Below are 12,116 nucleotides of genomic sequence, written 5' to 3'. Positions count from 1 at the left end.
AGACAGCTCCTTCCCCGGCGCCTCCGCCGGCAAAAACCTCTGCCAAGAAGAAACAGCCGAAGAAGCCGGCAGCTGCAAAAAGCCGTCCTGTGAAGTCCGGTCCCAGTGTCTCCGAGCTTATTGTGAAAGCAGTCTCTGCGTCCAAGGAGCGCAGCGGAGTGTCTCTCGCAGCTCTTAAAAAAGCACTCGTTGCTGGTGGCTACGACGTAGAAAAGAATAACAGCCGTCTGAAGCTCGCTCTCAAGGGTCTGGTGTCTAAAGAGACCCTGATCCAGCTGAAAGGCAACGGTGCTCTGGCTCTTTCAAGCTGAACAAGAAGCAGCTGGAGAGCAAAGAGAAGACATCAAAGAAGAAGGAAACTCCCGTAAGCCCCTAAGAAGGTTGTGAAGTCGCCCAAGAAAGCCCCTGCAGGAGTGAAGAAGAGCCCGAAAAAGATCAAGAAACCGTCGCCAAGAGTCCTAAGAAGCCTAAGGTTAAGGCGAAGAAAGCTGGCAAAAGCCCAGCTAAAAAGGTCACAAAGCCCAATGCAGTCAAAAGCCCAGCAAAGCCCAAGGCTAAAAAGGCAGCCCCCAAAAAGTGAGAAGGGGGGTGTGGGTTTTGGAGCGCCTCTGGTGTGTGCTTTCCCACTTAGTTCTTCACACAAAACTTTCTTTTCAGAACCATCATATCCTCCGAAAAAGATTTTAAAAAAGCGTTTAATCGCCCGGCCGCGGCTATGTGGGCCTCCCGCTGAAAGCCTAGCCCCATACTTGTGTGTTAAGCGTGGATTGACATATTCGGACAGCGGTCTCGCTCGGAGCCCTGTCCGTAACAGAATAGAGATAAGGGGCGGGCTTAAAGATTGTGCTTTGCCGTTACTCGGCCGCTCAACGGCTCGCTCGGTAATGGGATAATGGTGTGAGATGTTTCAAGCTTGGCCGCGAGCAACAGGGTTCATTTCATGCATGCGAAGGGAAACACAAACCACAAGCTCGTTTGAGTGACAATGTGGTGGCTCTTAAAAGAGCCTTTGTGGGGGGTGAGGGAGAAATCGCGTTCGCCCACACACCGTTTACTTAGGCACGTTCACCTCTGATCCTGCGAGCCAGTTGAATGTCTTTTGGCATGATAGTAACCCGCTTAGCGTGAATAGCGCACAAGTTGGTGTCTTCGAAAAGCCCCACCAGGTATGCCTCGCTGGCTTCCTGGAGGGCCATGACAGCAGAACTCTGGAAACGTAGATCGGTCTTGAAGTCTTGAGCAATCTCACGGACCGGCCGCTGGAAAGGCAGTTTTCGGATAAGCAACTCCGTAGACTTCTGGTAACGGCGGATTTCCCTAAGAGCTACGGTGCCCGGGCGGTAGCGATGTGGCTTTTTCACGCCCCCGGTAGCTTTGGTCGCCAGCTGCTTCCGGGGAGCCTTTCCTCCGGTGGACTTACGGGCTGTCTGCTTGGTGCGAGCCATGCTACTTCTGCGTAACGATCTGATTCACCGACGGATACAACGTAACTGTAACGACTCTGTGGTAGTGATGTCCGGATCATAAACGAATCGTTCATTTGATCCGGTTCTTTTTAGGGATCCGGATGAATCAGTTCAGTAGACTGAACGATTCATTTGTAGCGGTTCAGTCTGTGAATCATGCAGCTGTAACCTGATCCTAGAGCTGTGAGTCATCTGCAGAGCACTCAGACACAGACTCTGGGGTCAGGTTACAGCTCATTAATTCACACAGGAACGATGACTCATAGAGTCAGAGAGTCGTTCAAAGAGTCGAATGATCCGAAGAGTCGAATGATTCGAATCTTACAGGGATCCGGATCCTACAAGGATCCGAATCTTACAGAGATTCAAATCATTCAGAGAATATTACTGATACCATACTTTTATAAATAAATGCATTAAAAAAGTTCACACTGCCCTCAGGATTTAGATTCCCCTGACTTGGCCCCCCTTTACCTATAACTGCACCTACAGTTAACTTTATTAAATTAATTAAATTAACCCTCAGTCATCAGCATAAAATTAACCCTTATACCCCATCAACCATAACTGCCCCTGAAATTAAACGTAAAGATCCCATTAACCATAACGGCCCCTGAAATTAACCCTAAAGACCCCATTAACCATAACGGCCCCTGAAATTAACCCTAAATACTCCATTAACCATAACTGCCCCTAAATTAATTGCATGTACTCCAGATAAATTACCAAATAAATTGGTATGGTTGATGGGGTCTTTAGTGTTAATTTAGGGGCTGTTATGCTTAATGGGGTGTTTAGGGTTAATTTGGGGGCAGTCATGGTTGATGGGGTGTTAAGGGTTAATTTTAGGGGCAGTCATGGTTGATGGGGTGTTTAGGGTTAAGTTAATGGTGAGGGTTAATTTAATTAATTTAATAAAGTTAGCTTAAGGTGCAGGTAAAGGGGAATGTAAATCCTGGGGGCAGTGATTATTAATGTATTATTTATAACAGTATGGTGATATTCTCTGAATGATTAGAATGCCAATGAAGGCAGAGAGTCGTTCAAAGATCCGGATCTTACAATGATCCGGATCTTACAGTGATCCGGATCACTGTAAGATTCGAATCTTTGAACGACTCTCTGCCTTCATTGACATCACTGGAGGCAGGGGGAGGCTTCATAATGAAAGGGGCGGGGCCAATCGTTATTGTGCCTGCACGGAGTTACTGGAAAACAGTAACTCCGTGCAGGCACACTGAGTGATCCGAAGATTCGGATCATGAATCGGATCATTTCAGTGAACGAATCGAAATTATCCGATTCACTTTAATGATCCGAACTTCCCATCACTACTCAGTGGCCAACTCAAGCCCTTTATAGAGTAGCGGTAAATGTGATTGGATACGCTTAATCACGCCCCTCTTTTTCATAGGCTAGGACGAGGGTTTGAAAAAGCCAGCCTTTGATCAAGAGACTTCGGTGTGGAGAGTTTTTTTATTTTATTTTATTAAATGCTCGAATCGGTCATTTATTCGTTAGCTGTGGTTCTTTTTTTGTTAATTTATTTGATCTCCTTTCTTTTGGTCAGCCTCCTACCTACTGAACCTGTGTACTGGCTGACCGTTAACAGCGATACGACGAAAGCTAAAAGCCCGCCTTTATCTTGGTCTCCGTTTGGCGTTTATTTACAGCGATATGCTGCCACCTAGTGGTAAATGAGGGATCGTCGAAAGCGATCTCCCGCGGGCGGGCTTTTGATATTCCTAAATAGCCAATCGGTGTCTGAGGCACGCTTGGAAGCTTCTCCAGCCAACCAACGAGAAGCATATATGAAAAAAAGCAACGCCCCCTTGAGGCAGAATGGTGCAGTTCCCCATCAGGTCCGTCCAGTACGCATAAAAGAAAGCGGGCCGGCCGTAGGTGAGTATTGTGCTGTGGAACTCGTGGAGTAAGCGTGATCATGTCTGGCCGTGGCAAAGGAGGTAAGGGACTCGGGAAAGGTGGCGCAAAGAGGCACAGGAAGGTGCTTCGGGATAACATTCAGGGTATCACCAAGCCTGCTATCCGCCGTTTGGCTCGCAGAGGAGGTGTAAAGCGTATCTCTGGGCTGATCTATGAGGAGACTCGCGGTGTGCTCAAAGTGTTTTTGGAGAATGTGATTCGTGACGCAGTCACTTATACTGAGCATGCCAAGAGGAAAACCGTTACCGCTATGGACGTGGTGTATGCCTTGAAACGCCAAGGTCGTACTCTGTACGGTTTCGGAGGTTAAGCTTGTTAACTCGTCACCCTTAAACACCCAACGGCTCTTTTCAGAGCCACCCACACACTCTCTTAGGCTATGATCATGTTGTCCCCGTGTCGGCCCCCGTTTTTCTATGCACACCTTGAAATAACCAGCTTAACAGTGGCTGGGTCTGGCTATAGATTGAGCTACTGGCAGGATCGGAGTGCTGGGAGTTGGGCCCGTTTGCAGAACATGTGCTGGGATCAGTAGCTGGTGTCCTCCAAAGGCTGGCTTGAATGGGGGCCGGCCCAGGGTTAGTAGGTTCTGTCTGTGGTGTGGTTATCTTAATTCTGTATGTCCCAGTATGTGTGTGATTATTATGCCTTTGTCGTCCCCTCATGTCTTATCCTGTCCGTGTGCCACATGTCCTACCCACGACACTACCGAGTCATGTCTTAGTCAATAGCCCCACGATGTAGCTCAGCTTCGGCTAGCCGCAGTGGTAAAGCAGCCCCTTCTGTCTGCAATGCTGGTTCTGTATGGCGGTGAAGGGGTTAATCTTGAAGTAGGGCAGAAGGTCCTAGCGCTGAAACCATCCCGTCAGGATAAGCTGCAGGTGGTGTGGCAGGGATCGTATCGGGTGGTGAAGCAACTGTGCAACACCACCTACATGGTAGCTAAATGTGCAGACGGAAGGATCCAGCGAACCTTCCGTGTGAACATGTTGAAAGCCTACCAGGAGCGTCCCGAGGAAGTAGCAGTTATTTGCACCCCGGCGATAGATGACCCTGAAGAATTACCGTTGCCCCAGGTAACGTTAGGGACGAGGGAACTTGGCACGATACAGTTAGCGGTGCAGTTAGGGGAATTCCAGAAGTCCAAGTTCACCAGCTGTTAGACCAGAGAGGCGGCTTACTCTCTGCCCTCCCCGGATGCACCACCGCGTGGAGACTCCAGGGCAGACCCCGTTACGCCAAGCGGCGTACCGAGTTCCTGAGTCTGTCCGAGAAGGGATGTTAATGAAGATTAGGGAGATGCTCGATCTGAGAGTGATTGAGCCGTCCGAGAGCCCCTTGGCTTTTCCGGTAGTCCTAGTGCCTAAGAGAGATGGGACGACCCCAGGGCCGGCCCAAGGCAAAATGCCACCCCCCCCCCCCCTGTTTTACCCTTCCTCTCCCAACGTCCCTGCCGCCCCCCCCATTATCTACCCCCCCCATATTATCTACCCTCTCCCCCCCCCTTGTACTTACCTTTCAGCAGTCCTGCGGCGAATCTCCCTGTTCAGTCTCGGTGCCGGCTTGTAATGCTGAGCGCCGGAAATCTTCCGGCACTCAGCATTACAAGGCGGCACCGAGACCGAACAGGAAGACTCGCTGCAGAGGAGAGAGGGGCGCCGAGCGGGTACTGACAGCTTGGTAAGCGAAAACCACTCAGCGCCCCTTTCTCTCTCTTTCGCTTTAGAAAGAAAGAAAGAAAAAAAAAAAAAAAAAAAAAAAAAAAAAAAAAAAAAAAAAAAAAAAGGCTTGGGGCGGCGAAGTGCCGCCCTTCAAAAGTGCCGCCTGGAGCGGCTTCCCCACTCGGCTCCATTGTCGGGCCCTGGACGACCCGGTTCTGTGTAGACTACCGCAGGCTCAATGACCGGACTGTGACTGACAGTGACTACCCCATGCCCCGAGTAGATGATTTGTTACACCGCATGTCTCGTGGTAAGAGAGATCGGCCTTCATCACCCCATTGGGACTATACCAATTTAGGGTAATGCAGTTTGGGTTGAAGAACGCTCCGGCGACGTTCCAAAGGATGATAGATCGACTCCTCGATGGCCTCCAGGACTATGCTTGCGCGTTGCAATCGGAGTTAGCCACCTAACCAAAGAAACAGCCCTAAGCCGACCCGTTGGGGTCTAGCCGGGTCTGTCACTGGAAACAAAGGGGGGAGTAATGTGATGGTTCCTAGAGTCACCCTACCCCTCAGTTAATGTTATCCAGTGACATGAAACTCTTTAATGTGGTATTAATAAAAATGTATATTATTGCCTTATTTTGTAAAAGTTTGCACACGGCACACTAAGGTCTGAGAGATAATCTAATAAAGATAATGTGTGCTCTTTATCTCCAAGACTTAGTGGTGCCAGTTGCCTACAGATTGCGGGGAATTATTGTCCTGAAGGGAGAAGTCGCTCTTGGTGGAGAGGGAGAACCTGAGGTCCCTGGTCGGTCCGTCACACCGACACTAGCGGAGCAGGGCTCACGAGCTGGTCCGGTGACCCTAGCTTCACGGCACCGCAGCCCGCCGAGGCGTAGCTGAGTACAGTGCCGTAATTGTCCTGAAAATGACAATTAGTAATCCAGCGGGTCCCTGAAGCATTAGACGAAACTAACGTTCCAGTGAAGTAACAGACTTTATTGGGGAAACACACAGGCTTATATACAGGTTAGGTGATAAAAAGGTCATAAATCAGGCACACATCTTCCCTCCCTGCCCAGACGGTCCGGCGCCACGCTTAGGCAACCGAGCCCCGCAATATCCGTAGGGACCCCGGGCGGCAGCAAATCGAAGTTTCCCCGGGACAGCCGGCATTTGTACGATAGCCGCACCGCCTGATCGCCACCTCTCTAGCGGCTCCAGTGACAAGGGATCCCCAGTCTCTGCGAGGGTGTCTGGGCTACGAGAGCCGAAGTCCATGGGTAGGGCAGGAGATACATGGATGAGGTAGGACGGGAAGGGACAGCTGGTGTGGGTCCGATAGCCGCGCCGGGGCAGTTATGGTTAATGAGGGTATTTAGAGGCAGTAATGGTTAATGGGATGTTTAGGGTTAATTTAATGCTGAGGACTGAGGGTTAATTTAATAAAGTTAACTAAAGGTGCAGTTAGAGGTAAAGCAATCTAAAGGTGGACAATCTAAGGGGAATCTAAATCCTGGGGGCAGTGAAAATTATTAATGTATTTATTTATATAAGTGTGGTGTCAGTGATATTCTCTGAATGGTTTGAATCTCTGAACGATTCTCTGCCTTCAGTGACATCGCTAGAGTAGGCAGGCAGGCGGGTTCATTGACCCTAATGAAAGGGGCGGGGCCAATCGTTAGTTTGACTGCAGGGAGGGACTGGGCAAAAGATTCGGATCATGAATCGGATCATTTCAATGAACGACTCGAAATGATCCGATTCACTTTACTGATCCGAACTTCGTATCACTACTTTGGGGTATATGAAGGGTTAATTCCTTCTTAGCAATTAAGCTTTCAGAGGCAAGGGAGATGTCTATAGTGGAGCTACTCACGGGTCTCTCTCACAGTGATTATCAAATTCATTAATACGCTCCCCAGACCATTGCCAGCTACACGATCATCACACAGCTGAGTGATTCCCCGGCTTCTGCCACTTTAATCTGCGGTAAACCACAATTTCCTATGCAATGCTGCCACCGTGTGGTCGCACTTGCTCACCCACCTTTCTTGAGAACCATATTTATCAATTTAAGTGCTGGCAGCTTTGCCTCGAATTTTAACCCAGAAACGGCCGGGGGGGGGGGCGGTAGGGTGTATGATGTAGCTTGTATGAATGGTGTTTAGCCATCGTTAAGCTCACCAACTAAACATCGGGCTGGAAAACTGCAGTGGAAAGCAGTTGCCTTTAAATAAGTTTGCAGTAAGTTTATAGCAAGACAGATATAGCTTGTTCCAGAGATTATGGGTGGCTCTGAAAAGAGCCTTTGGTGATGTTTGCTAATTGCTCTGCAGTTACCGATTACTGCACTCACTTGCTCTTGGCAGGCTTGTGGCTCTCTGTCTTCTTGGGCAAGAGCACCGCCTGGATGTTGGGTAGAACACCTCCCTGAGCAATGGTGACCCCTCCGAGCAGCTTATTGAGCTCCTCGTCGTTACGAACGGCGAGTTGCAGGTGGCGAGGAATGATACGGGTCTTTTTGTTGTCGCGTGCAGCGTTACCAGCCAACTCCAGTATCTCAGCAGTCAGATACTCCAACACCGCTGCCAGATACACGGGTGCCCCGGCGCCTACTCTCTCGGCATAATTACCCTTGCGAAGAAGCCTATGCACACGGCCGACAGGGAACTGCAGACCAGCACGGGAAGAACGCGTCTTTGCCTTAGCCCGAACCTTTCCACCTTGTTTTCCTCTGCCAGACATGCTTTCGCTCAACAAGCGGCTAATCGGTCAGCTAACTGTGAAGTTTCTTACGAAAAGACGCCGCTCACTTACCCAACTATTTGTAGCTTCCCCCCGTGACGCTCTTCGTCGCTGATTGGTTCCGTTCCAAAACAGCCAATCGGGTGGAAATAGTCTGAGACACCAATCGGTGTAGGCACTGCGGTTCATGGGCGGCCCCATCTTCTCACGTGACAACCTCATCGAATCGGACGCGAGACAGCAGAACGGCCTTATTTGCATGCGCTGCCTATAAAGGGAAGGGCCCAGCGCATTAACACTTCAGTGTTCATCACGTTCTTCAGCGTTGCGTGTTGAAAGGACAGCAGACGCGATGCCTGATCCAGCGAAATCTGCGCCTGCTCCGAAGAAAGGCTCCAAGAAAGCTGTTACAAAGACCCAGAAAAAAGATGGGAAGAAGCGCAAGAAGAGCAGAAAGGAAAGCTATGCGATCTACGTCTACAAGGTACTGAAGCAGGTGCATCCCGACACTGGCATTTCCTCCAAGGCCATGGGCATCATGAACTCCTTTGTCAATGACATCTTTGAGCGCATTGCCGGGGAAGCTTCACGCCTTGCCCATTACAACAAGCGTTCCACTATCACTTCTCGGGAGATTCAGACTGCTGTACGCCTCCTCCTTCCAGGAGAGCTGGCCAAGCACGCTGTGTCAGAGGGCACCAAGGCTGTTACCAAGTACACCAGCGCCAAGTAAAGTTCTCCTCGTTCTCTCACTCTTTAAACAAAGGCTCTTTTGAGAGCCACCCACATGGTCTGTCTCAGCGCTATGTAACTGATGTAGCCCCTTTTGTCGGACTGCTAGGTCTGGGAAGAGCATTTGTGAGCATTGAAATGTGCTCCTCACTCCTCCAGGTAAGCTGGGGTATCGTGCCCATCGACCAGACTGCTTGGGAAGAGAAGCCCAAGGTGAAGGGGCTCCTGTGATGGCAACGACCTTTTCTCCTGCTGGGACGCCGGAGATTAACCCCTTCACCGCCAGACAGAACCAGCGTTGCAGAGAGAAGGGGCTGCTTTACCACTGCGGCTAGCCGAAGCTGAGCTACATCGTGGGGCTATTGACTAAGCCATGACTCGGTAGTGTTGTGGGTAGGACATGTGGCACACGGACAGGATAAGACATGAGACAAAGGCATAATCAAAATCACACACATACTGGGACATACAGAATTAAGATAACCACACACCAGACGGAACCTACTAACCCCGGGCCGGCCCCCATTCAAGCCAGCCTTTGGAGGACACCAGCTGCTGATCCCAGCACATGTTCTGCAAACGGGCCCAACTCCCAGCACTCCGATCCTGCCAATAACTCAATCTATAGCCAGACCCAGCCACTATTAAGCTGGTTATTTCAAGGTGTGCATAGAAAAACGCGGGCCGACACGGGGACAACATGATCATAGCCTAAGATAGTGTGTGGGTGGCTCTGAAAAGAGCCGTTGGGTATTCCAGCTAATTGCTGATTTCTCCTGCTGGGACGCCGGAGATTAACCCCTACACCGCCAGACAGAACCAGCGTTGCAGAGAGAAGGGGCTGCTTTACCACTGTGGCTAGCCGAAGATGAGCTACATCGTGGGTCTGTTGTCCTGAAAAGGACAATGCGTGATCCTGGCAGCGGACACAGCTCTTCAGGAACCTCGGTGGCGCTGTAGTATACGGGCTTTCCCCAATAATACATAACTCGGTAGTGTCGTGGGCAGGACATGTGGCACACGGACAGGATAACACATGAGGGGACGACAAAGACATAATAAAATTCACCCACATACCGGGACATACAGAATACAGATAACTACCACAGACGGCACCTATTAAACCTGGGCCGTCCCGGCCCCCATTCAAGCGGCCCCCCCGCGCAAGCCTTTGGAGGACACCAGCTGCCGATCCCAGCACATGTTCTGCAAACGGGCCCAACTCCCAGCATTCCGATCCTGCCAGTAGCTCAATCTATAGCCAGACCCAGCCACTGTTCAGCTGGTTATTTCAAGGTGTGCATAGAAAAGCACGAGCAGACACGGGGACAACATGATCATAGCCTAAGAGAGGGTGTGGGTGGCTCTGAAAAGAGCCGTTGGGTGTTTCAGGGTCACGAGTCAACAAGCTTAACCTCCGAAACCGTACAGAGTACGGCCTTGGCGTTTCAAGGCATACACCACGTCCATAGCGGTAACGGTTTTCCTCTTGGCATGCTCAGTATAAGTGACTGCGTCACGAATCACGTTCTCCAAAAACACTTTGAGCACACCGCGAGTCTCCTCATAGATCAGCCCAGAGATACGCTTTACGCCTCCTCTGCGAGCCAAACGGCGGATAGCAGGCTTGGTGATACCCTGGATGTTATCCCGAAGCACCTTCCTGTGCCTCTTTGCGCCACCTTTCCCGAGTCCCTTACCTCCTTTGCCACGGCCAGACATGATCCCGCCTGCTTCACGAGTTCCACAGCACAACACTCGCTGACGGCCAGCCAGCTTTCTTTTATACGTACTCGACGGACCTGATAGGGAACCGCACCATGATGCCTCAAGGGGGCGTTACTATTTGAATATATGCTTCACGTTGGTTGGCTGGAGAAGCTCCCAAGCGTGCCTCAGACACCGATTGGCTATTTAGGAATATCAAAGGAAACCGGATATGAACAATTCAAACCAACCTCCTTTGCGCCACTCCCTACACCAAGCCCGCATCTGCTTTCAAAGATGCCTAGCCTTTATTACCTTAAGCTTCTGCCTCCCTCACCTCCACGTGATCGCTTTCGACGATCCCTCATTTACCACTAGGTGGCAGCATATCGCTGTAAATAAACGCCAAACGGCGGCCAAGATAAAGGCGGGCTTTTAGCTGTCGCCGTATCGCTGTTAACGGTCAGCCAGTACACAGTTTCACTAGGTAGGAGGCTGAACAAAAGAGAGGAGAAGAAATAAATAAAAAAGGACCGCAGCTAACGAATAAATGACCGATTCGAGCATTTAATTTAAATAAATTAAAAAAAAGATAACGCTCCACACCGAAGTCTCTTGATCAAAGGCTGGCTTTTTCGAACCATCGTCCTAGCCTATGAAAAAGAGGGGCGTGATTAAGCGTATCCAATCACATTTACCGCTACTCTATAAAGGGGTTGAGTTGGCCACAGAATCGTTACAGTTACGTTGTGTTTGCCGGTGAATCGTATCCGCACGCGGCAGTATGGCTCGCACCAAGCAGACAGCCCGTAAGTCCACCGGAGGAAAGGCTCCCCGGAAGCAGCTGGCGACCAAAGCTGCGAGGAAAAGCGCTCCGGCTACCGGGGGCGTGAAGAAGCCACATCGCTACCGCCCGGGCACCGTAGCTCTAAGAGAAATCCGTCGTTACCAGAAGTCTACGGAGTTGCTTATCCGAAAACTGCCTTTCCAGCGGCTGGTCCGTGAGATTGCTCAAGACTTCAAAACCGATCTACGTTTCCAGAGTTCTGCTGTCATGGCTCTCCAGGAAGCCAGCGAGGCTTACCTGGTGGGGCTTTTCGAAGACACCAATTTGTGCGCTATTCACGCTAAGCGGGTTACTATCATGCCAAAAGACATTCAGCTGGCTCGCAGGATCAGAGGTGAACGTGCCTAAGTAAACGCTGTGTGGGCGAACGCGATCTCCCCACAGCCCCCACAAAGGCTCTTTTAAGAGCCACCACATTGTCACTCAAACGAGCTTGTGGTTTGTGTTTCCCTTCGCATGCACGAAATTAACCCTGTTGTTCGCGCCCAAGCTTGAAACATCTTACAATTATCCCACTACCGGACGAGCCGTTGAGCGGCCGAGTCCCCGGCTGGGAATAACGAGTAAAAGCAAAGCACAATCTTTAAGCCCGCCCCTTATCTCTATTCTGTTACGGACAGAGCTCCGAGCGAGAGCGCTGGCCGAATATGTCAATCTACGCACAAGTATTGGGCTAGGCTTTAGCGGGAGGCCCACATAGCCGCGGCCGGGTGATTAAACGCTTTTTTCCTTTTTCGGAGGATATGATGGTTCTGAAAAGAACCTTTTGTGAAGAACTAAGTGGGAAAGCACACACCAGAGGCGCTCCAAAACCCATGCCCCCCCCTTCTCATTTTTTCGGGGCTGCCTTTTTAGCCTTGGGCTTTGCGGGGCTTTTGGCAGCCTTGGGCTTTGCGGGGCTTTTGACTGCCTTGGGCTTTGCGACCTTCTTAGCTGGGCTTTTGCCAGCTTTCTTCGCCTTAACAACCTTAGGCTTCTTGGGACTCTTGGCAGCGGCCGACGG

At 50.5% G+C, this 12,116-nt stretch overlaps 3 protein-coding genes and 1 pseudogene across 3 annotated transcripts; 2 read left to right on the top strand and 2 right to left on the bottom strand.

The window, feature by feature from the left end:
* Nucleotides 1-1,055: 1,055 nt before the first annotated feature.
* Nucleotides 1,056-1,445, bottom strand: LOC149279744 (histone H3-like). Its single transcript, XM_089500972.1, has one exon. It carries the CDS (start codon nucleotides 1,443-1,445, stop codon nucleotides 1,056-1,058), a length of 390 nt encoding a protein of 129 aa, XP_089357098.1.
* A 6,734-nt stretch (nucleotides 1,446-8,179) lies between these two features.
* LOC149279743 (histone H2B 1.1-like) lies at nucleotides 8,180-8,560 on the top strand. Its single transcript, XM_089501007.1, has one exon. It carries the CDS (start codon nucleotides 8,180-8,182, stop codon nucleotides 8,558-8,560), a length of 381 nt encoding a protein of 126 aa, XP_089357133.1.
* A 2,490-nt stretch (nucleotides 8,561-11,050) lies between these two features.
* Nucleotides 11,051-11,813, top strand: LOC149279742 (histone H3-like). The gene is made up of 2 exons (XM_089500929.1): nucleotides 11,051-11,447; nucleotides 11,734-11,813. Exons 1-2 carry the CDS (start codon nucleotides 11,051-11,053, stop codon nucleotides 11,811-11,813), a joined length of 477 nt encoding a protein of 158 aa, XP_089357055.1.
* Nucleotides 11,814-11,942: 129 nt separating this feature from the next.
* LOC149279741 (histone H1 pseudogene) overlaps nucleotides 11,943-12,116 on the bottom strand; it is a 627-nt pseudogene continuing 453 nt past the window's right edge.

This window comes from Sceloporus occidentalis, unplaced genomic scaffold (assembly GCF_023333645.1).
Source record: "Sceloporus occidentalis isolate IW3139 unplaced genomic scaffold, rSceOcc1.0.p SCAF_161, whole genome shotgun sequence".
Classification (NCBI taxonomy): domain Eukaryota; kingdom Metazoa; phylum Chordata; class Lepidosauria; order Squamata; family Phrynosomatidae; genus Sceloporus; species Sceloporus occidentalis.
Note: the sequence above shows the minus strand (reverse complement) of the source record. Positions and strands in the feature narration are given on the sequence as shown.

Excerpts from the sequence above, each read along its gene's own strand:
- LOC149279744 (XM_089500972.1), bottom strand. The coding sequence starts at position 1,445 with ATGGCTCGCACCAAGCAGACAGCCCGTAAGTCCACCGGAGGAAAGGCT.
- LOC149279743 (XM_089501007.1), top strand. The coding sequence starts at position 8,180 with ATGCCTGATCCAGCGAAATCTGCGCCTGCTCCGAAGAAAGGCTCCAAG.
- LOC149279742 (XM_089500929.1), top strand. The coding sequence starts at position 11,051 with ATGGCTCGCACCAAGCAGACAGCCCGTAAGTCCACCGGAGGAAAGGCT. Across the intron at positions 11,448-11,733 it reads GCTGGCTCGCAGGATCAGAG|AGCTCCGAGCGAGAGCGCTG; the intron begins GTGAACGTGCCT and ends TGTTACGGACAG.